Source organism: Mesocricetus auratus, unplaced genomic scaffold (genome assembly GCF_017639785.1).
Source record: "Mesocricetus auratus isolate SY011 unplaced genomic scaffold, BCM_Maur_2.0 Super-Scaffold_100007, whole genome shotgun sequence".
Taxonomy (NCBI): Eukaryota; Metazoa; Chordata; class Mammalia; order Rodentia; family Cricetidae; genus Mesocricetus; species Mesocricetus auratus.
Genome location: NW_024429191.1, coordinates 67,582,141 through 67,605,915, shown reverse-complemented (window position 1 = coordinate 67,605,915; position 23,775 = coordinate 67,582,141). Strand labels below are relative to the sequence as shown.

The 23,775-nt window shown below is 42.6% G+C and overlaps 1 protein-coding gene, 1 long non-coding RNA gene and 1 pseudogene across 2 annotated transcripts in view; 2 read left to right on the top strand and 1 right to left on the bottom strand.

Moving 5' to 3' along the window:
• The window catches only part of Ankfn1 (ankyrin repeat and fibronectin type III domain containing 1), a 163,038-nt gene that overhangs the window by 70,026 nt on the left and 69,237 nt on the right, over positions 1 to 23,775 (top strand). The window contains exons 6-7 of the mRNA XM_013117616.3: positions 15,843 to 15,940; positions 18,517 to 18,607. Of these exons, the coding sequence (XP_012973070.3) occupies positions 15,843 to 15,940; positions 18,517 to 18,607 (189 nt within the window). The remainder of the gene's footprint in view (positions 1 to 15,842; positions 15,941 to 18,516; positions 18,608 to 23,775) is intronic.
• LOC121141463 overlaps positions 7,743 to 23,775 on the bottom strand; it is a 29,903-nt gene continuing 13,870 nt past the window's right edge. The window contains exon 3 of the long non-coding RNA XR_005878388.1: positions 7,743 to 8,494. This is a non-coding gene — a long non-coding RNA (uncharacterized LOC121141463). The remainder of the gene's footprint in view (positions 8,495 to 23,775) is intronic.
• On the top strand, positions 8,630 to 8,728 carry LOC121141619 (annotated as a pseudogene).

Here is a 23,775-nt window from a genome sequence, read left to right as displayed (position 1 = left end):
GACCCTGCCTAGGATGCCCTTCTGTGAACTAAAATTTCCGTTTTTCCCTGCCCTGATCCCACCCACTCCCGGCTTTGTTCATCTTTGAACTTCAACAACACTTTACTCACATGAATAACATAGGCTGAGTCTCATTATCTTGAGTTGTGTCTCTATCTGCTAGCAGGAGATATGAATTCTTCAAGAGCAAAGATAACCACGCCTCTTTTGTGTTCACATCACTTGGCAAGGTGCCTTCAATCTTCAGATATTTAGGAGGGTATAGCTTCACTTAGAGAGACCTGAATGTTTTCAGACTGGAAAATATCATTGAAATGTGGTACACCCTCTCAGGGCCCATAGGGATTTGGTTTTCCCTCAAATTCCATTCCATAAAATAGCCCAGTACTTGCATGTAACCTAAGCCCACCCTTTGGTAAACTTTAAATCATCTCTAGATTACTTACAACACTCTCTTAGTTATGGTTCCTATTACTGCAAAGAGACACCATGACCGTGCCAAATCTTATAAAGGAAAACACTTAATTGGGGCTGGCTTACAGGTTCAGAGGTTTGGTCTATTATCATCGTGGCAGGAAGCATGGCAGCATGCAGGCAGACATGATACTGGAAAAGTAGCCAAGAGTTCTACATCTGGATCAGCAGGCAGCAGGAAGAGAGAGACATTATGCCTAACTTAAGAACTTGAAACTCCAAAACCCACTCCCAAAGACACACTTCTTCCAACAAGGCAACATTTTCTCCAACAAGGTGGCACCTCCTAGTGCTACTCCCTAGGGACTAAACATTCAAATATATGAGCCTATGGGGGCCATTTCTATTCAAACCACCACAAACAACCAATAAAACAAAAACTTCTAAATATATCGTTGTTTTGCTGCATTGTCTAGAAAATAATGACAAAGAAGTTTGCGCATATTCAGTCAATTCATTTGTTTTTAGCATTTATTTTTACTGTTTTTAAGCATGTGTGTATGTATTTGTACACATGTGTTGATGAATGCAGATGCCCACAGAGGCCAAGGGGGGTGATCTGGAGCTAGATTTGTGAACTCCCCAGTACAGTGTTGGAAACCAAACTCATCCTCTGCAAGAGGCCACTAAGTCATCTCTCCATCCCTCCCACCCCCCCCCTTTAATTCATAATTTTTATTTCTAGTAGAATCTACTGGTGTGGAACTCATGGATACAGATAGTTAGTTGTAACTGCCATTATTAAAAGTGGGAAGCCTGGGCTAAGAAGATATCTCCGTCTGTCTTACAGGACCTGAGTTTTATCCCCAGACCCCACGAGAAAAGCCAACTGCTGTGGGGTACATTTATAATCATAGCGGTGGAGGAAGCTGAGACGGGAAGGTGCCTGGGCTTCTCTGGCTAGCCACCCTAGCCTACTTGGCAAGGGAAGAACCTGTGGCAAAAAATAAGCTTGATGGCTTCTGATTGATGATGTCCAGGGTTGCCCTTTGGCCTCCACACACGCACACCTAAACACATGCATGAAAGAATGCACACAAGCATGCACGCCCACACACACAGGAATACAGTGGAATACCTGAATGGTGAGACTGCCAGAGATTTTCACTTGACAGAACCAGTATCACCCCTACTAAATCTGCATGATGCAGGTTTTTCCAGGTTCCAGCAAAGAAGTATACAAAGGTCTGTGCCCCTAGGAAAACAAACCAGTCATATGCCCAGCTCCTTCATTGTGAGAGAGTTCCATAGAACCGCCCCTTCAGATCTTCTCAAAATCAAAACCTTCAAACCTCTAGGCAATTGTTTTCCTCTCAATTTGAGTATGGAGTGAAGTTTCATTATTCCCTGAGCAAAAAGAGTCACTGCTTTTCAAACCCAGGCCCTCCCATTTCTTCCCACGGTGGGCATGGACAGTGTTCTCGGGCTAATGAAGTCAAGAGCTTCACCTCTAAAAGAAGAAATAATATATAAGGGATTGTTGTGAAGTTTGAAGAGAAAAAGATGGAAGAAGGCACTGTAAAGCGAATGTGTCATAACCCTGCAGGAAGTTCCTGTTGTTAGGAGAGGTAGGTAGGCAGTTACCAGCCCCAGGCCCACCTTCCCCTACAGGGGAGCTGTGGTCCACCCGTCCATCTGCCTGGATGTGGGTGCTTTGTCCTCAGGCAAGTTTGCTCTGAAGCCTAGTAAGGGCGACCCAGTCTCTTCCCTGCAAAGAGAAAGGCTGTGGATGGACAGCTAGAGCAGCCCCCGTGGTGACAGAGTGTTTCTTTGATCTCCCGCCACTGTCTGAGTGTTGTTTTGAAAGTTATTTATGGATGAAAGCATCCCCAAAAAGACCTCCTGTCACAAGGGATTGCAGCTCACCTCATATCCAAGCAACTCTGAGGTTTTGAATGTGTAAAACTGAGATGGCGACAGCTACATAAATATTAAATGGGCGATGAGAAGCCGATGTTTTTATTTCTGTTTGCCCCTGGACTCTGGGCAGGATGGAGACCAGTTACATACACCTGGAGAGAGCTCGTAGTTTTTGATATGACCATATTTGATTTGGAAAGTTTTGAGTACACAGTGTTGCTAGTCGTTCTTGGTTTTAGGGAGTCGGGGTGCTGAACTTCCGCATTCGCCATGCCTATGAGAGACAGTGATGCCAAACATTTGGGTTGACATAAAAATTCCACTCACAGGTGGAGAGCAACAGCTGAGGTAAGAAGTGGGGCCGCTTGCTCCTCCCCCTGCCCACCAAGGTGGAACTCTCATACCCTCTGTGTCAGAGCAAGAGAGCTGTGCCATGCCTCCTAGTCTGTACAGACTGAGCTCTCTTCAGTTTGCCTCCACAGACTACAACCGTGGGCTTCCTAAAAAGCAAACTGGACACAGTGGCCCAGTTTTTCAATCACTGGCTGATGTCTTTAAATAACACTGACCTGTCTTAGCGTGGCGTAGACCCTGCTCCCAGCCCCATCACACCCCTGATGGAAGCTACTCTCCTTTTTCATCTCACTTCTGTTTCCTGCAAAGGCCACACCATGATTCTGTGCCTTTGAACACACTGCATTCTCTGCCTGAGCACCCTGCTCCACTCTCCTCCCTCAACAGACCCACAGAGCCTCCAGGGTTCTGCCAGGAGCCAGCCCCGCCCACCCTCCTGGATCTCTACCCAACCTTGTCCCAAACTTTTAAAATTGGTCCCACTGTGAGCCCACCTCTTCCAAAGCCTCCCCCAATGAATCATAGTCTTGAGTGAAAAATCAGGATTTATTCATATTTTCATTCCAATATTTTCCAGTATCTGGTCCCTAGTGGAGTCTCAGTTAGAGACCTATAAATGATTTAAAGTTGAACTTGATTTTTTTCTCAGATGTGCCAACTAGTGACTTGGTGTTCTATACAGAATTCAATAAATTCAGTTATCTTTATTTATGTACACCTATTATGGGCACTCCTTCCAGGAAGTCTACAGGATTCTCTCTCCACCATCCATGGATCAAGCACCTCCCTCCCAAGATGTAGTTATTGCCAATGACTTTCCTGTCCTGTCTTGGCTATCTTAGAACAATAAGAGATGAAAGACATTCTAAGAATCTAAGAGGGCTTTTCTCTACCACTTTAACAATGGTGACCTCTTTGAAATATTTACAAAATAGTGCTTTTGTTCTTCCTTTTCAACTGTGAATCTGACAGACTACTTTATTAAATGCATTCACTCCTTTCATATCTTTCTTGGGCACCTGCTACATTGGAGTCATGGTCCAAGAAAAAGGGCATGTATGGACCAATCTACATATAAATCTGATATGCTTGAAAATGTTCAACATTATATGGTTTAGGTCTAAGCCACTGGTTTCAATAAACCTGGTGAATGATGAAATTTTAAAGGCACTACATATAAGCAGAAATGCAGAAAGCAAAGGCAACAAATATGAGAGATAATGCCAGGAAAGTAACCTGTCCCTTTCCAATGCCCCAGCTAGGGGATACAGTGTACCTCTTGATGCTTCACCCTTCGGGGGATTTGAAGAACACACAGCCATATTGCTTTCAACATGAAGTTTTCTTTGAAGCCCTAAAGCCTATGTGAGACTCCCTAAGAAAAGAGCTCCTATGTAGACAAGTTGTTGTGTGCCTCAACATCACCCAGGCTGAACCTCCCCACAGAAGCTCAGGCTGAGCCTGGGAATAGGAAATAAGGTTCTTCATCTCCCTAGGAAGCCACAAAACACATTTTCTTGCCTTGATGGGAAAATCTGAAGATTGGATTTTTTTCAGGATCAATAAGGTACCTTGAGGAGTAATTTACAGTAGAATGTGAAAACAAACACGGAAAGAAAAGCCCCAAACAGCACATTCCCCATCCTGAGACAGAGAGGAGACCTCCCCTGGCTACTCCTGAGGTGGTCCCTTCTCCTTCTTATTTACTGACTAATTTTTGTTCTCTCTCAAATTCCTTTAGACCCTGAGTCACCACTTGGGAATTCATTTGTTCCCATGTCTGTCCTCCTATTGCATACTTCAGTATGAATGTCTCCAGCCAGGGAAGAGAGAAACAGGTGGAACAAAAGAGAAGCTTCCTTGGGAAATGAGCTGCTCTTGAAAGCTACTAGAAGGCAGGGCGGTAGAGAGGAAGGAGGGCGGATGGCTGCATAGTCTGAAGCAGACTCAACCTACCGGCCAGCAGTTTCTCCAAGTCTTCAGTGACTCTTCCTTTCTTCCTTCCTTCCTTCCTTCCTTCCTTCCTCCCACCCTTCCTCCCTCTCTTCTTTCCTCCCTGCCTTCTCCCTCCTTCCCTTCCTCGTCTCTTCCCTTTCTTCCTTTCTTCATCCCTTCTTTCCTTCTTTCCCTCTCTCCCTCCTCCCCAATCAACAAGTATCATGGCTCCCATTCCCACATGTAGCTGTCATGGGAATACAGGATATACATTCACAAGACTCATGGTCCCTGTTCTGTTTGGTGATTCCTACCCATAACCCTTGCCTGGGGATCTCTAACTGTCACTCAGTTCTGAGTCCCTGCTATTACTCATTCCAGTCATTAAAAAAGCAAATGCTTCTTTAATGAACAAAATTATCCCAACAGTTTCTCCTCAGAAAAAAAAAGTCTAAGCAAGTGACAATCTAGCTGGACATCTTTCAACTCTACACGATGGCAGTGTTCCAAAGAAAAAGAAACAGTGGGGTTTATCTGGACGAGTGAACTATGAATCTATTTTCAGTTCATAGTGTCCTAAAACTGCCTATTCACGAAGCCCAGATAACCATGGAGTAAAATATAATAGCAATGTATGATAATAAAATATTCTTATAAATAATAGCAAGACATAATTCTAATGATGAAGCCCAGATAAAACATTTAGGCATGAGACACTCTTATGCCTTTGGAAGGACTGGACTGGTATTTCTCGCCCTGCAAATGGTCAACCTTCATGTTTGTTCATCAGCCCTGACTCTGTCACACAGTTGCTCAGTCAAGTTCAAAGCTGTTTACCTTGACGCTATGTCCTATGCCAGTTTCTGGTCCAGTCCTGAATAAAGCAGACAGAATTGCCATAGCAAAGATGGACACTCTCCTGGCCCCTGCTCAGGCCTTTTAGGCAGTAAGTACTTAGTAAGTGACCATCTGACTCACTGTGCTACTCATACCTACTTGGTGTGGAGGGGAGTATTTTGCTTTTGACCACTATCATCAGAATGTTATCTAGTTTATGCCAGAAAACTCTACAGGCATCAGTTACTGTATCAGTTACTATATCCACTGACACAACAGTAAATGCTTACCTTGCTCCTTGGTGGGATGGGGGAATGTGTGTCAGTGTACACATGCATACATAAATACAAATGAATCTAGTATGAATTTTACTGCTAGAAAGTACGGCATGTGATTTATAAATACCAATAAAATATACAATATTCTTTATTGCAAAGCCCTTAAAATGCAATAACTCTCCACAGATGCATTTGCTTATTTATTTGAACCCCTGAATCTATAGCCAACAGTCATAATTAATATGTATGTACAATTTTGATCTTAATATTGACTATTTTCATTCACTTAACTATAGCAAGACAAAAATGAAGCAATCAAGTCCTCTTAGGAACTGACTTGCTTGCCAATGATATAAGCAACAGTCTTGTTAAACCAAGTCATGGTTTTAAAATATTAGAAGAATATTTTCTCAATTCTTTGGGTGATTACTATGTAACTGCCACAGAAATTTTTCCTTACAGTTGTATATTTACTTATTTATGCGTGTGCACACGTGCATGCACAAACATGTCATGACTTGGGTGTGGAGGGGTGTCTGAGAACTACCTGCAGGAGTTAGCACTCTCCTTCCATCAAGTAGGTTATGGGAGTCAAACTCAGGTCATCAAGGTTGGCAGCAAGTGCCTTTACCTGCTGAGCCATCTTACTGGTCCTGAAAAGTATCACTTTAATCTGCATTATGAATATCTTCTCTATTACTTTCTTAAATCTAGACCATGAATCATAAACGGCCTCTCCAAAAGACCAAAGAATAAATAAATTGGGTTTTGTGAACCACATGTGGTCTCTGTCACATATCTTTATTGTATGTTTTGTTTTTACAATCCTTTAAAAATGAAAAAAAAAACCTAAAGCTATCCTTTGCTTGCAAGCCACACAAAACCAGCCTTGGGTCAGATCTGGAATGGCAGTTTGCTGATACTTGGTCTAGACAGCTCATGAAACAATAAAACAAGCTGTGATTTATATCATCTGTGATTCTATGTTGTAAATATCCTGTCTGTGGACAGTTCCAAGATCACATGACTTCACTGGACAGGTGCTGAGAAGATGCGGCAGGGCATCATTATCCAGCATTCAGACATAGACACAGGACTGTGTAACTTCAAGAGTGTATCAATACAGCGTGGAGTACAGAGTCTGAGCATTTGCTGTTTCTTGGTGTTATGTATTCACCTTTTCACTGATATAATTTAATTTTTAGTGATAGTTGTTGATCAAATTTCTATCATTTTAATGATTTCTATGAATTAACTGCAGCCTGGGACATTACAGGTCTTATGGGGCTCCGGGAATCAGCTCCGCCTTCCTGCAGCTCCCTATCTATGCCACTGAAAAAGCCACGCTGTTACACTGCATGGTCCCAAATGTGGCATGATAAGTAGATTTTGAACTCTGTGCTTTGTCATTTGTCTGAGACCTTCCCAGTCTAATAGCCTAAAAAAGCCAGTAGATAAATCAACTCGGGAGATGCTTGGGAGCTTGAGGATTACTGGGTGCCCATTTCCTTGGCGGGGAATATCTCTTGGACTTTGCCATCCCAGACTGCAGAACCCACCAAAGTAAAATTCATTGAAAGGCGCCTCTCCCCTGACTAAGGGTCAGGACAGCATCTTAGAGGAAAAGGTCCCATGAATCTTACTGGAGACATGTGGCTGGCGGCTGCTGGGCTTCTGAAGGACCGGGATATTCAAAATGCATTTTGTGCTGCGTGTAGCAAGATAGAGCAAACTTCTGAAGGTAGTAAGAACAATAAAAAGTAATAGCGCCTGTACAGACATCCAAAAGGATCAAGGGAAAGAATAAATTCACAGGAAACCACAGCGGTATAACTGTTAGGGAATTCAGAAGCCAAAGACAAAGAGAATGTAGCAGACTTTTTGGGGTGCCTTGTAGTGCTTACTTTTAAAAAATGTGGATTTTACACGTTTTGGTCCTGGCTGCATCTCAGTGTAGCACTGGCATTGGATAAGCAAAACCTAAGAGCACAGAGAATTCATGCAGGTAAATTAGTTCAGGCTACTTTTGTGGATGGCAGACTCTAACAATAAACAGATAAATACAGCCTCCGGATTCCAACTTTGCTTCTAATCTTCTAGAAGGAGTAGGTGCAAGAAAGCGTCCCTGATATTGGGGTGTGGGGGGAGACTTTTGCCCTTAATTGAAATCATTGTTTTTCTAGGGAAATTTAATTTGGGGAAAAATGTTTTTCTAATTAACTGGATGATCGTGTGCTGTGCAAACAATAAAGATTATTGTTTGAAAGTAACGCATGCCCCTGCTCCTAGGACTGCCCAGGGAATTTAAAATGAAAAAAAAATGTAAGCAGCTCTAACCTCATGTTTTATCAGAGCTAAAAAGACTCCCTGGCTCCCTGGCTTTCATGTCAGTTCCCAATTGAAAAGCCATAAGTGCTGAACGGGTCCACACTACACGGAGACACCTTTTTCTCATCGCTGAAAATGGCTGAGAATGATTGCAATCTGGGTTTCTCAGTGGGTGCGTCCTTCTATCCCTTTTTGTTCTTCTTGTGCTGGGTTTGGCCTGCAAGGTTAGAAACTGCACATACTGATGGCTCAGAGGAAGAGTTCATAACACTGGTGCTGGGCAGGGCAGTCTAGCCAAATTCCATCCATTAACTCAGGCGCCAGCCCGAGTGTGACCAGCAAGAATGCCGTTTTGGTTCCATAGAAGAGCTGATAGGAAATCGGAAATGCCTTTTCATTTTCCCGTCTGTCTCCTTCTGTTTCGGTTCCTAAGAGGCAATATATGGACAAATGGAGAGTGTAGGATTCTAGACTATGGAAGAAAGGAGTTAGTTGTCAACTCAACCCCTAATGAAGAAGCTTAACCAACCTCCATTCTCTTTTTGACTGTTTTAATATATTCTGATACTACTTCATATACTAAAATTGGAATGATACCGAGAAGACTAGCATGGCCCCTGTGCAATGATGTGCAACTTCGTGAAGTGATCCATAATATTTTTAGTCAGGTGGTGGTGGTGCACATCTTGAGTCCCAGCACTCAGGAGGCAAAAGCAGGTGGATCTCTGAGTTCAAGGCCAGCCTGGTCTGCAAAGTGAGTTCTAGGACAGACAGGGCTATACAGAGAAACCCTGTCTTGATGGGTGAGTGGGGGATTATCTATGTATTGGCATCAGATTTATGCCTATGTTGGACTTAAAGAATACTCAAATCAGAAACCAAATATCCAATCCAGTTGACATTTCCAAAGCTGCTGACACAGCAACGGGGACTAAGCTGGGGGCTTCGGAGGGCAACACTATTACACATGTCTCCTGCCACACATGAGCATTAAATCTACAGAGGAGGCTCTAAGACCACCACGGGAATCACAGTTCTAAAATGTAAACTGCTCTGACCTCTTAAATGCAAACAGCAAAACAAAGAAACAAGAGCTTCTTGGAGAGAGTCTGAGAGTTGCTGGGGGAGGGAGAATTGGCAGGGATGCTTCCCCCCTGGGAAGCTAGAGGACACTACAGTACCATATCCTTTGAAGTAAGGGACACTTTGGGTAAGGGACACTTTGAAGTAAGGGAAGCTTTGGGGAAGAGAACATACTAAGAGACAAAACAGTGTAAGCAATGATGGGTGGGGGAGAGGGCTGGAGAGGAGATGAGAGGGTGAAAATACAACTTCCACAGCACTCTTCCTGAGTATACTCTATACAGATGGGCTGGGGCCGCCTGTGACTTGAGGACCCACAGGATAGCAGGTTTTATATGTGTGTTGGCAGTGTTGTTCTGCTTTAGATTTGTTGTTTGTTTGTTTGTTTTATCCACAAAAGAGAAATCAATTCAACATTGACAAAGTGTTATTTGTGGATGTTTTTACTTCTGCAGCATCTTTACCCTTTGAGACAAAGCAGCCTGAGGCTTAGGGAAGTGTGCAAACCACAGCACTCTGCGGCTTGTGATGGTATTCTCTGCTTGTGCACCCAAGTTCTTCAGAGTCACAAACCTTCTGACATGGAGCCTGTGACACTTTCTACCACATTGAAGATTTCATGTGACAGGGCCAGACAGTCGGGAGCCCTTTTCTTCCTAAACTTCTGAACTGTATTTTATATGGCTGCCAACAACTCCCTGTAGTGTGAAGCTGCAACTTTCCAGTCCTTAAGTTCATTTTCTGACGCTAGAAGAAAATATCAGAGACTGGGTAGTTTAGAACAGAAAGAGGTTTGTATTTGGGGTCATGGTCCCCATGCACTGGGAAGTTCAGGCACAAGATACCAATAAGAACATCACCCTTCTTCAAGCCTGAGAACAGGAACGTAAAGCAGAAGCAAAACAGGGAACTGCCTTGTTTTGAGACAACCCACTCTATGGCAACTAATCAGGTCCCATAAGAAATAACCACTCCTTTGAGAGTGACATTAATTCCTCTTAACTAAGCATCTCCCAAGGGCACTACTGCTTCCCAGCTGGTACCCTGGAGACCAAGTTCAGCATGGCTGGGACAAGTTGTACTCAAACCATAGCACTGTCCCAAATGAGTCAACGCTTTTGAATCCTAGGTACAAAATTAAGTATTTGTTTAAGTCACAAAGCTCACCATTTGAAATGGCCACACTTATCTAATATAAATGTGGTATATCACAGATCTATGCCACAACCTGACCTCCAGGACCATTGATATCTTTCTATGCTCTTCCTAGTTGTTATGAGCCATGCATCTATTTCCTATACTCAACAGAGACAGTCTTTAGGATCTTTATCTTCAAATTATATATCTTACCTGGATGTTTTATAAAAGCCTTCAAACTACCTGCAGGGACCTTTTCAGAGGGGACATATTCAACTGCCTTCCTAAAATCCCCTTTGCTCTCAAGGAGACTCGGTCTCTCTATTCTCTCCTTCTTCTTTAGCTTCTTTAACATCATTTTCATGTAAATTCAGGCCAAAAAGAGCAGTCTCCCCCCACCACACACACACACACACACACACACACATACACACACACACACACACACACACACACACACACATCACCCACCTAACTCCACTCCCACCCAAAGAAGTACATGGAGGAGAAACACTGTTGGTAACCTGGAACCAACTGGATATCCCAAAAGGGAGAATGTGTTCCCTCTGACATGAATTATTTTCCTCAAACTCCTTCACCTATGAGACTCTGATGAGGCAAGGGGTCTAATCAGACACAGGGTAGGACCTGGTGGTGACTACCAGAGCAGATTCTGCCTCCCCACAAACCTGCCTCTAGTTTTGTTTTGTCTGTCAAGGAGCCAGGCCTTGTGCTCTACTGAAACATGTTTTCATAAAGCACATTTCAATAGAGTATACTTTTTATTCAGACAAAAACAGTGGTTTCTTCAGAAACGTTGAGCATTGTATCTTTGAGCAAAGCCTCACTAATCGCCTGCCAAAAACTCTGTTATAATTCCAAACCCTTCCTCTGATTTGAGGCTCTCACCTGAATTGTTAGACCAGAGTCCCAGCCCTTCCCTGGAAAACTTGGGTCTCTGTGCTGGGGTTTTCTTCCTGTGGATCAGGATTTAGGTAAGGGGTTCCCTATTACTCAGAATCTTGGGTGACAGAGTTGATCCTGAAGGTTCTACAGGCTGCTGGTGCTGTTGACTGAGCAGATAAGATGGTTCTCCAGCTGACTCTGCCAGCTGTTGGCACAGGTCCAGCTCAGTGAAGGCTCCTTTGAGGGGTCCCATTTTGTAAGCAGATTCAGGAGACCCTTGTCCCACCATTGCATAATATATGCCCATTGTGATCTGGGCCCTCAGACTGTTGCTTCTCGGGTTGTACATCCAAGAAGAGAAAGGAGAGAGCCTGTCCTGGAATTGGCTGTTCTGACCAGTGACTCATACAGGTCACTGGGCTGGGTCCTCCCTGAACAGCTTCTGTGGGCTGCATGATTGTGATGCTTAGAGCTTGACTCCCAGAGGCTCTGAATCCCAAGAAACAGAGAACAAAGGGGCAGGTGGAGACGTCTCATCACTGCAGCAGGAATTAGAGCAGAGGTTCCCAACCTGTGGGTTATGACTCTTGGGCATCAAGTGACCCTTTCACAGGGGCCAATTAAGACCGCTGGAAAGCACAGATATTTACATTCAATTTATAACAGTAGCAAAGTTATAATTATGAAGTAGCAATGAAAATAATTTTATGGTTGGGTATACTCAGACATTCTTTGGACCACCAGCTCCCAAATAATGACACAGAATGTTTTTTTTTTTAATTATGAAAGCTTGGCCTCCATGTCTAACTGGAAAACTTGCTACCTCTCAAATTCTTCCCTTGATTTTCTCTCTCTCTCTCTCTCTCTCTCTCTCTCTCTCTCTCTCTCTCTCTCTCTCTCTCTCTCTCTCTCTCTCTCTCTCTCTCTCCCTGGAAGTCCCGCCTATCATCTCTTGCCCAGCTATTGGTCATTCATCTCTTTATTGAACCAGTCAGAAGGTGCCCTAGGGAGGTGAGGCAAAACAGAGACATCTTCACACAGTGTGATCAAACATCCTGTAACAGTTGGGGGTGACCACAGTATGAGGAACTGTATTAATGGGTTGTAGCATTATATTATTATAGCAAGGATATTTTTGTTTCTAGAGTACTCCCCTACATGTTATTCTAGATGTGTTTTTATATTTGCTGCCTTTTAAAGATTTATTTTTATTTCATGTGTATGTGTGAGTGTCTGTATGTATGTATGTATGTATGTATGTATGTATGTATGTATCTGGTAGACATCAGACCTCTTGGAACTGGAGTTATGGGCAGTTATTAGCTGCCATGTGGGTGCTGAGAACCAAACCCAGGACCTCTGTAAAGGTAGCCAGTGCTCTCAACTGAACTGTCTCTTCAGCCTCTGCTACCGATATTTGCTTTGAATGCTAATTGCCCCAAGTTTTACTGTTCCTGCTGCTGTTTACCTTCAGTTTGGTGTGCTATTCCACTCTGATAACAAAGTTCCCTCAATTTCACTTTAAGAGACTCTGCCTTGCCGGGCATCCCAGCACTTGGGAGGCAGAGGCAGGCGGATCTCTGTGAGTTCAAGGCCAGCCTGGTCTACAGAGCGAGTTCCAGGACAGCCTCCAAAACAATACAGAGAAACCCGGCTTAAAAAAAAACAGAAAGAGAGAGACAGAGAGAGACAGAGAGAGACAGAGAGAGAGAGAGAGAGAGAGAGAGAGAGAGAGAGAGAGAGAGAGAGAGACTCTGCCTCTTTAAGAGCTAGTAGCTCACAAGAAGAATTAAAACAATTTGTAAAAAAAGGAATCTATAGATTTCTTTAAAGCCGTCAGACATGGCGGCTCACACTTACAACATCATGAGTTCAAGACCTGTCTAGACTACATAGGAAGTTCCAGGTCAGCTGGGGCAACAAACTGAGACTCTACCTCAAACAAATAAAATATATATGTATGGGTTTCAGGGTATGTAAGATAAGGCAATAAAGGCATGACTTGGGAGTTGATATATAATTTTAATCATTTGATTCTAAATACATTTTATAATATGTCTGAGAGCATCAAAGACAGGAGATGGGAAAAGATTTACATAAAAGAAAAATACCACTATTTTGTCTAAAGTACTATGGGGAGGCGGCATACATACACAAACAGCAAAATCTATAGTGAGTACCAGGGAGGGAAATAATAAGGGATACTTCTCAGATTTCTCACAGTCAACAACAGAAAGGACATACACCATAAAACATAATACAGTGTTAATGTTAACAAAGTATGCTGGGAACACAAATTGAAGGATATTTAGTTAACTATGTCTGAGGGCTCTAGAGCTGACTTTTCTGACTCTCATAAGCTCATCAGCATTTCACCAAGCAAAGCTGGAAGACAAAAGGTCACCAAGAGTAAAGTACACAGTGATCAGTTAAACAGAGGCTTACAGCAGAAAGCCCTTCTTCCTGCACGGGACAGGAATAGTATTCCTGGCTGTGACCAGACATGAGGGTCCTTGAATGCCTTTTTAAGATTTCATATTATTCCCAAAGCAACTGTACATGATGAAGAGGGTTTAGGATGAAGAATGAAAAATGGCTTTAATCTGTAATTCAAATTGTAAGCAGGGAGAGTCAAGTGGAAAACCCAATTTAGAAGCCCCTGGGTGTTGATGCTTGTGGTTAGCAAGGTTGGTTCCAGGATTATTATAATGGAAGGGGAAATAGGGAGCTGGCCAGAGACATTGAGGAAGTGGAAATTCCGTGTTTTACTGATCAATCTGTTGTAAGGAAGTAGGAGAAAGATGAGGCAAGGATGCTCTGAGACTTTGGTTTGGTAGTTGGATAGATAAAAATGCCATTCGTTAACACTGAGCAAACACTCTTAGCAAAGAGACATTCTTAGGGAGAATTCAGACAAAGCAGAGGTACTCATGGAGAGACTTACAGGAGGAAATTAAAGAGCAAGAAAGAGGCCCGACCTAGAGTCACACTTTTAAGACCCACAGAGCCATAAAAGATGAGGCCAGCACCAGGCGCAAGCACACAGAGTGAAAGATAAGATGACGGTGATCCCTCCACCCCAGGAACACAGCATCAACTGGAAAAGAGAAAGGAGGAACTAGGAAGAATCTAGACAGAGGCAGTCAAAGGATGGGAGAAACCTAGGAGAGGTGTAGCCCAAAAAAGCGGAAGCTACAAAAAACTAGGGGAAGCCAGAGGTGGCTGCTCGTCCCACATCAGGGCTGCTGCCAGTTAAGGGAGCTCTAGGGAATTTAAGACAGTGGTGACTAGAGAGTAAAGAAAACAAGCTGGGCTTGCAGGAGACAAAAAGGTGGAGCATAGAGACAGCAGCTCCAAATCTAGAGATGGATAACCCACAGGGAAGCAAACTGAGAGCCACTTTAACTTAACTGCCAAAGATTTAGGTATCATAAAGGATATGTCATAAATCTCCATGTCTCTGGCTTGTTATCAAGAGGTTTTCCATGTGACTTCAGCTCCTAAGGCTCCTGCTGTGGTACAGCTTGCTTTTAGACCCTTCTGTATGTAAACAGTTACGTAAGATGCTCCCACCTGATACCCAATTCCTTTTATGACCATGGCCTATGGAACCAGTGGAAGACGCGATGAAAGGATACAGTGACATAGTACAATGGGAGGCTGGGACCAGTGGAAGATGCTGTGAACGGATGCAGTCACATAGTACAATGGGAGGTTGGGATTTGGGTGATTTGAGTGTGGATGAACACCTACTTTGGGACTGTCAGAAGAAAACACTGAACAGGTCAGTCACAGACCCCACATCCAGCAGACACTCCTGTGAAAGTCTGGGAGAAGGCTCAGGGAGGAAAGCAGAAGAGGTTAGTGTAGAGGACACTGGAGGAAAAGGACTTTTTCAGGAGAGGGCATTGGATGATACATAGGAAATGAGCTTAAGTGTCTTCATTTGAGACGAGACTGTAACCAGGACTTCAAAAAGTCATTTTAATTAAAATGAGGCCAAGTCAGGCTTAGGAGGTAAGCATCCTAATGGGCCCTTTGCTCTTCATATTCAGCATATATCGGACGGGCATAATCAACGATCTATTATTTATGATTTCCTGAGTGCGTGTTTATGTGTACACCGACGCATGGTGTCTTTATATGGCAATGGTCTCATGGACAAAAATTAGGGTCATTCACCCCACAGACATTTCAATAAAAGATAAGCTAAATGCCTGTGGTCTATTGCATCATGTTGACTTAGGTTTATGTAAATACAGTCTACAGTGTTATTATAAGATAATTACCTAATAATGAATTTCTCAGAACACATTCTGCCATTAACCAATGCATGTTTATTTAATATGTATTTTATGCCACATTAGGAACATCACAAAATGCATGCATACTACCATATAAATTGTATCTATCAATATTTTAAAACTTGTAAGATAAATAAATGAGGTTTGATTTACTTTTCTCTCAGTGGAGAGCTTATCTTTAATAAAGAAAATTATTTGGGAAGTGACTTTGACAGTCCAAGGAGGATTGTGAGCACCTGAGGTTGCAGGGCCAGGGGTGGGCGTGAGAGCTGCTGTCCCAGGCATTTCTTGCAGCACTGCTTGTCATGTAACTGAGTCTTATTCTCCCCACTCCCACACCCTGCAGTGGAATGGAGCATGTCTAAAGACTTTTCCCCTTTGGCTGGGGAGATCATCATGGACAACCTACAGACCCTGCGGTGCACAATCACAGGCCTCACCACGGTAAGCGTCCTCCAGATAGATTTGCCATCCCCTGCCTTTTGCACAGGGATGCTGATAGCAGAGGCCAACTCTGGAAGCGACAGCCAACACCCAGTCCTCTGGCAACAACTGCCATTCGTTAAGTGTGATGTGTCTGGTATCCATAATCTGAGGCTCACAGAGGGCTAAGCAGACAGCATGAACCACTTTGTAAGCTGCCATGTTCTAAGAGATCAGAAAGAGACTGGCCTCATGTGAGCCTTGAAAGCCGCTGCCTTCTGGACCACAGTCTAATCTGCAGGGGATCAAAGGCTCTGAGGGATCCAATTTTGACTCCCTGTCTGATGGTAAAAATAACAGCCTCATCTAGCCCTCACCCCCACCGCATCATTGAGATCAGTCATCAATTGGAGTCACACAATTTCCTGAGAGAAATCCTTTCCCCCTGATTAAAAAGGGAAAAAAACCTGCCTAAATCTGCTACTACAGGAAAGAAACTATATATGGCAAAGGTACAATCTCTATGTAATGTAAACTAACTTTAACTGTGAATGAAAATCTGAAACTAGCCATGTTTATTTGTTTAGCCAATCTAAACTCAAATATTAATTGTTTTTGTTGAACCACAAATGATTATCCAAGATGCCAAAAATAAGAACACCTAGCAAATCTGCTCAGTCTGAGGAAACTGAATTTCCTCAGACAATAAAAATTCAGAAGATAAAAAATATCATTTTAAATCAAGATCTTTTAAGAGGAACCTTAAACGTTTGAAGTACAATTCAAATAATTAGCACCTTAAGAGTTTCAAATGGGAGGAGCAGAGAGTATTTCTGTTGTTTTCTTAGGGGTTAGCCAATTAAAACAGTTATCTGTAGCATATAATCCTGAAACCCAGGATTAAAAAGCTGCCATCAACCGACGACATCCAGTTTATTCTAAGAGAATTCTTGGTGGTTTGGTCACCACCAAGAATCCTGACTTTTAGTCCTAATCGCATGTCTACACCAGAGAGCAGAACTGTGGATTACCAGAGCAAACAAAGCCCCTGAGTGGGTGGGCCCGGAGATGCTATCAACAGAAGGCTGGCTCCAACACCCTGGCTCGCATGGTGGAAGGGGGCCAGGAGGAACCCCAGGGAATTTCCATTGCTTAAAAGAAAGAGTGATACCGTGATAAAAATGGAAAAGTCTCCACAGAGAGGCCCTCTGACATCTAAACTAGCTTCTCTGGGATGAGGTTTTTTCCACTTCACCATCCAATAAGAGTGATGCAGACATTACCCTGAGCATATAAACGCCTGGAAGTGAATTTATAGAACGAGGCCATCTATATAACCCGGAGGTGCATAAAACCCAATTTTCAATGTTAGAGAAAAAGGTGTTAACCTCATCATATGGTAAGGCAATATCATTGAAATCCTTGCAAAATCTCCACAAAGATTTTTTAATGCAAATGCCATTTTCCATTTATAGCAAGCAATCATTCACCCAATATTGGCTTTTCTAACACCCCTTTGGTTTCACTGGAAAAAAAGAAAGAAAAGAAACCTCAAAGCAAACATTAAGACCATATAAAACATTTTAAAGGGTTATCAGTAAGCAAAACTCAACTCCTTAATTCTTATTGCCATAAAAAGATGTTAAGAATATAGGCCATTCTTTCAATAGTGGCTTTAAAATCGAGTCACATCAAAAAGTTGATTTGTTTTTAATGCTTGAACCGTTGAGTAAACGATATTCATAGAAGCATTATTTAAATGGAAAGGCTCCCGGAATCCACCAGCAAGGGACTGGCTGAATAAACGCATGCATCTGATCATAGTGAAGTACTATGTAGGCACGAAAAGAATGAGGCCTGCTTCATGTGCTAGTCTGCACGGATATTCATTGTAGCCTGCTAGTTTTCTAAAGTAACTGACCAGCTAAGGAGATCGGCGGCTGTTGCCTCTGAGGAGGGGAAAATAAGTAGAAAATGGTGAGAGTGGAAGGTTGCTGTTGTTGGTAAACCTTGTAGAACCTTGTGGGTTGCAAGACTGTGTGCTTTTGTGGTGTGTATATGTATATGTATTGCTTGGGCTTCTGTTTTTGTTTTGTTTTCTATTTTTACTTATTCTATTTTTTATTTTGGCTTGTTTGCCTAATGATTTTCTAAAGGGAGAAAAAGAAGGAGTAAGTTGGGTAAGTGGCAAAGTAGGGGTGATCTGGGAGGAAGTACAGGAGGGGAAACTGTGATCAGAATAAATTACATGAGAAAAATTGATTTCATACATACAAATATACATATATATGTATTACAAAATTGATTTATACATACACATATAAAATACATATGCATATATGCATGTATATTTATATGTATAAAATCAATTTTGAATGTATATGGTATATAAGAGATAGATAGATAGATAGATAGATAGATAGATAGATAGATAGATAGATAGATAGATAGATGTGGCATATGATTAGGGGCACGGGGAATAAGGAAAAAAACTATGATGTTCCAATTCTGAAATCAAGAAAGGAAGAGAATCCTTCAAAGTGTGAACATGATGAATTATAATGCCTGATGCAGTTTCCTATTTCAATTCTTTGCAGGGTCAACAGTATTTTGTTCAAGTCTCAGCTTACAACATGAAAGGATGGGGACCAGCTCAGACCACAACGCCGGCGTGTGCCTCTCCCTCTAGTAGGTGGTAGCTACTTCCAGGATGGCAACATGCTCACCTACTCCATCCCTAAGGTGTCCCTGCCAGCTTGCCTCTCCTACACCAGCTTCTCACCGAAGCAGCTGGCCATAGAGGAATGATCCCTCTCAAGAAATGCTCACAGGAAGGCAGCTCAGGGGAGAGGAAAAGGCATTTGAAACCACAAGTTTCCTGACATTGGTGTCTTTCATTAGTTGTAGCCTTCAAAGGTTACTGAAACTCTCAGCCTCAATTCAACATCTATAGAATGGGTCTAAATCACAACATGTCATAGGGCTTTTCGGGGACGGAGAGGACACCATGAGAGTGGCTAGCCCAGAGTGTACAGTCTATCTAGTCCTTGTCTTCCCTTCCTTGCCTATGTGGACACATCACACTGATCTCCTATGAGAATGAAATCAAACACCTTGACTTATCTGACATTCTGCCAAGAGAAAAACATTTTTATTGACAGTCACCACCCAACAAATGCAATACCTAACTTTGTATTGGTGGCCGAGAAACCTAACAAGACTTCTTCCAATCATATGAAGATTAATAATGTATGCCTGGTATGTTTGGCACAACTTCCAGTTAACCAGAAAATTTAATTAACCAGAACAAACAACTCCAGACATAGGAGAGAGTGAGCTGTTCTTTACAATGAGCCCAGTGCTCTGAATTCTATTTTCATCTTTTTAAAAAGTCATTAATGTTATAGTTAAGAGTACTTGTGCTCCTTGTGAGAGTGAGAGATGCCTAATCATTTACGGAACACAACTTGTATCTTATTCAAACACCTTAAGAACAGCCTTTTCCTTTGCCTCAATCTGCATCTTGGGAGCTAGTTTAAGGACACAGAGATGCAGATAAACAAGTATGCACAAAATCTGCACTACAGCAGTATATTAATACCTAAATATTATGTGTAGCAAGGAAAACAAATACCCAATATTTGTGTAATGGTGATGTTATATCTATCATCCATATTAAAGAACCAAACACTAAATTGCTAAAAATGTGTGCTTAAAAACCAATTGTGGCCGGGCGGTGGTGGCGCACGCCTTTAATCCCAGCACTCGGGAGGCAGAGGCAGGCGGATCTCTGTGAGTTCGAGGCTGGGCTGGACCGATAGCCTCCAAAACAATACAGAGAAACCCTGTCTCGTAAAAACCAAAAAAAAAAAAAAAAAAAAAAAAAAACAATTGTGGAGCTGGGCATTTGGTGGAGCACGCCTTTAATCCCAGCACTTGGGAGGCAGAGGCAGGCGGATCTCTGTGAGTTCGAAGCCAGCCTGGTCTACAGAGCGAGTTCCAGGACAGCCTTCAAAACAATACAAAGAAACCCTGTCTCGAAAAACAAAAACAAACAAAAATAAGCATTGTGTAGGAATATACAAAAAAATCTTACTGTATAGATTTTTGTGAAATAATAATAATAGTAATAATAATGATAATAATAATAAATATAAGGACTCCATTCATTTAACCATTAATTTACCTATAATTAACTAGGATGTGCCTAGATCACTCTCAAAATTTAACAATGGGCTGGAGAGGTGTTTGACTTGGTAAAGTGCTTACCACACAAGAAAGAGGACCAGATTCTGATCCCCAAAACCCACATTAAAAAGCCAGGTGCGTTAGCACACACTTTTATTCCCAGTGCTGGGGTTGAGGCAGAAACGGAAGGAGCCTCGGGCTGTCTAGCAAACTCCAGGCTCAGTGAGAGACTCTATCTCTAAAACCAATATGGGTAGCAACTAAGGAAGACAACCAAGTTTTATCTCTGGTCTCCACATACACACATACATACATGCACGCATGCATGCATGCGCAAGCGCGCACACACACAGAGGTACACACACATTTAACCTGGATACCTAGGTTGTGAGTTTATGTGCTTTCTGATTTATGTGTTTGTATTTTTCAAATGTTATAACAACCTCTTACCCCAAACCAACTGTGAATCAGGTGACAAATTGGGGATTTATATACAGTATCTCTCCTTACCCTCACAGTAGCCTTTCATCTTCCTACCTCCTTGTGATGAGCATCACTGTCATTATCATCTGTGGCATTATGACAATCAGAGAACCTTTATAAGACTCATTCCATTCGGGGCATCAACCTAAGAACACAGTACGCTTGGTCTCTTTGACTGATGGGGGAGCTATTTACACAGAGGCACGTTGAGAATCCAACCTCTGAACTAGAATTCAGGAGGAAGCTTTTTGGAGGTAGCATCACGGGAACACAGCTGAACCATGATTCAAACCTGAATTACTCAAGACCCTTTCGTGTCTCCTGTAGTAACTAGAGCCCTATTATCAGGTAGAGAAGTAGGCTGAAGGCCAGTCAGCCATGCCTACCACCTCCAGTAGAATCAGGTGGTTATGCGGGATCTAACACAGTCTCCAACCACCAGTGCCAGTGCTCTCCATAGCCCCTGACTCCCTCTGCATTTGATGATTTCATCATCAGTTTTCTTTGAGTATTTCCATTGCTGAAGATTTGTCAGAAACTAACACTGGGAATTGCAAGATTAAAACACTAAGAGATCAACCCTATTGCCAAAGTAGGGAGATGTGTATTTTTAGAGATAGAGCATTAGGAAGCACAAAAAAAAAAGATTAGTCTAGGTTAACCTAGAAGCACAGGAGGGAAACTGATGCCAAAGGCATACCCCACAAAATTCTGATCTGCATATGATGCATGAACCTCTAAAGCCCAGATGTTTGGGCACTATAGAGCTGCACATTCTATCCCATGCTCCTCTCTAATAAGCTCACGCATAGACCTTTCTCCAGAATGGCAAGTATGGTTGTTCAGGGCTTAGAGGAGTCTTTTATTTATTTGTAATTAGCACAGTGAACAGCAATACTTTTCTAAAACAGTGTGTTTGATTAGCAAGTGTAGCTGGCAAGGAGTCTAGAGCCTAGCATATGGTTAGAGTTGCTGCAGACATGCCATATCACTTGGAAGGAACAATATAAAAACACTCTCATTCTATTTATAAACAGAGTATGACATTGTGATGTAACATGTATCAGTATTCAGATGTTTACTAGAGGACAATGTACTCTAACATGACAGAGTAATTGGAAATTTGGTAATATGTTCCAGTGAGCTATAAAACTTTTTTTTATATTTTTACAAAAGGCCTTAATGTGTTTTTATAGACTTATGTTATATGGTATAGTACATAATAAGAGAAAAGCACCCAGACAGGCTTGTCTGAGTTACGATCAGGAAAGCCCTGATATGGCCAGTGAATGTAAGCCCTGCATTGTGTTGCAATTGAAGTGTCTCGTTACCAGAACAGTGAGCTGTATTATGTGGCACAATCCGCTCTTTTCCTACCATAAGAAGTTTACTCCTGTCAGGTTCCTGATTTCTTAATATATTTTCAATTTTCTCCCTCATCCCTGCAGTCTCCTATTTTATGTAGTCATCAGAACTTTCCAAACATCTATGAGAAACACTCATTCTTTCCAAAATGTTGGCATTGTTCAGCGCTCACTTGGGCTGCAACTGAGCATTAGCAACTTTTGTATGTATCGTAAAGTCATCAGATCCAGCTCAACTCCAGTGTAATAGGGCTAAGCTGAAAAGCTGAGACCCATTCCACCCCCTGCCCGTACTGATGACAGCATTAGGACTCATTAGAACGCATTAGCATGTTCAGGTCCATGTACTAACTCAGCCACCCAGGAGTATTACTGAAGCATGGATGCCTGCTCATCCTCCTTGCACCACAGGCACTTGAGAGGGTTCCCTCCAACTAAAGGAACAATGACCCGTGTGATATGTATTCCGTGTCGAGATGTGAGCAGTGCTATAAATAGCCTAAAGGCCACGGGCAGTAATTTCCCTAAACTTCAAATGTCCCAGCCTTCCTGAACACCATCCGATTTGTATTCCCAATGGCTCACCAATGACATGCTGAGCATTTCCTGTGTGCCCAGACTGCTAGTTCGCTCATACTCTTTATTTTCAACCTCATCCTCCCAAAGAGATTCAAAGCTGACGTTGCAGAGGAGACAAATGAGGCTAAGAGAAGTTCAGTCGTAGCTCTTGCCCACAAGGAACAGAAGGCACCTGTGCCAATCTTCTGTCTCCAGAGTTGACCACAACTAAGCCCCAACAGACAAACTCTAAGTCAGATCTAACTCTCTTGCCCAAAAGAAAAAATAAATATATGCAATATAATGAAATGAGCATGAACACTCCATAAAAGGTCACTAGGATGCCATGTCACAGTGTTGGCTGGGCCTTTGAGCTGAGTGAGGCAGATTTGGAATGGGGAAGGGATGTCTCCATAAAATGAACTTCACGTAGAAGAGAATGGGAAGGAAGAGAGGCTTGAAAAATCTATGAGGCCCCTTCTTCCTAGATAATCATCAGATGGGATAAAAAAAATAGTGTTTCCACACTGAGTGGCCTTCGAGTCTTATTTACAGAATGCCTGTCATGGGACAGGCATTGGGCCAGATCCCTAATATACTTCTCATTTCATCCCCATAAACCTCTCACAAGACAGACACCATCCTCATTTTTCAAATGAGGGAGTGAAGGGCCTGTTGATACAAAGGGCTTTCCTGCTGCGAACTGGGAATAGGAGGAGCCAGTGCTCACCCTGGAGTTTACTGGACCCCATGACCTATACTTTACATTTACCCCACCTGATCTAACTTGTCCCCTCTCTGGGCTTAGCTGACTTCCAGGAATGTTCCTCCTGAATGTATACAGCCCTGGAGTTTGGGTGGACCACTGGGAGATGCTTGGGGCTCCACCTGAAAGTACGTGTGTATCTGGATGAATAAGACCCTGTACTTTAAAGCAGCTCTGTCAGGAAGGGGATCTGAGACTGACAGGCTTCTCTGAGGTGGAGTGACCAGCATTCACAGAGATGTACTTGAAGATGTTGTTTTTGAAACGCTCACAAAGAAAAACCAGAGCAGGGAGACTAGAAGCGGGGATGGACAACGAAAAGACTGACCTGCTGGGGGAAAAATCTCGAGCTGGAGACAGCAGGATTGCAATCTTGACATTAGTCCCATATGAGTTATTACTCTTGATATCATTATAGCCAAATGGAATGAAAATAGAAGGGGGGAAATCTCAGTGGGGACTGCAATTGAAATGTGCCATGTAAGCTAATACTGTAT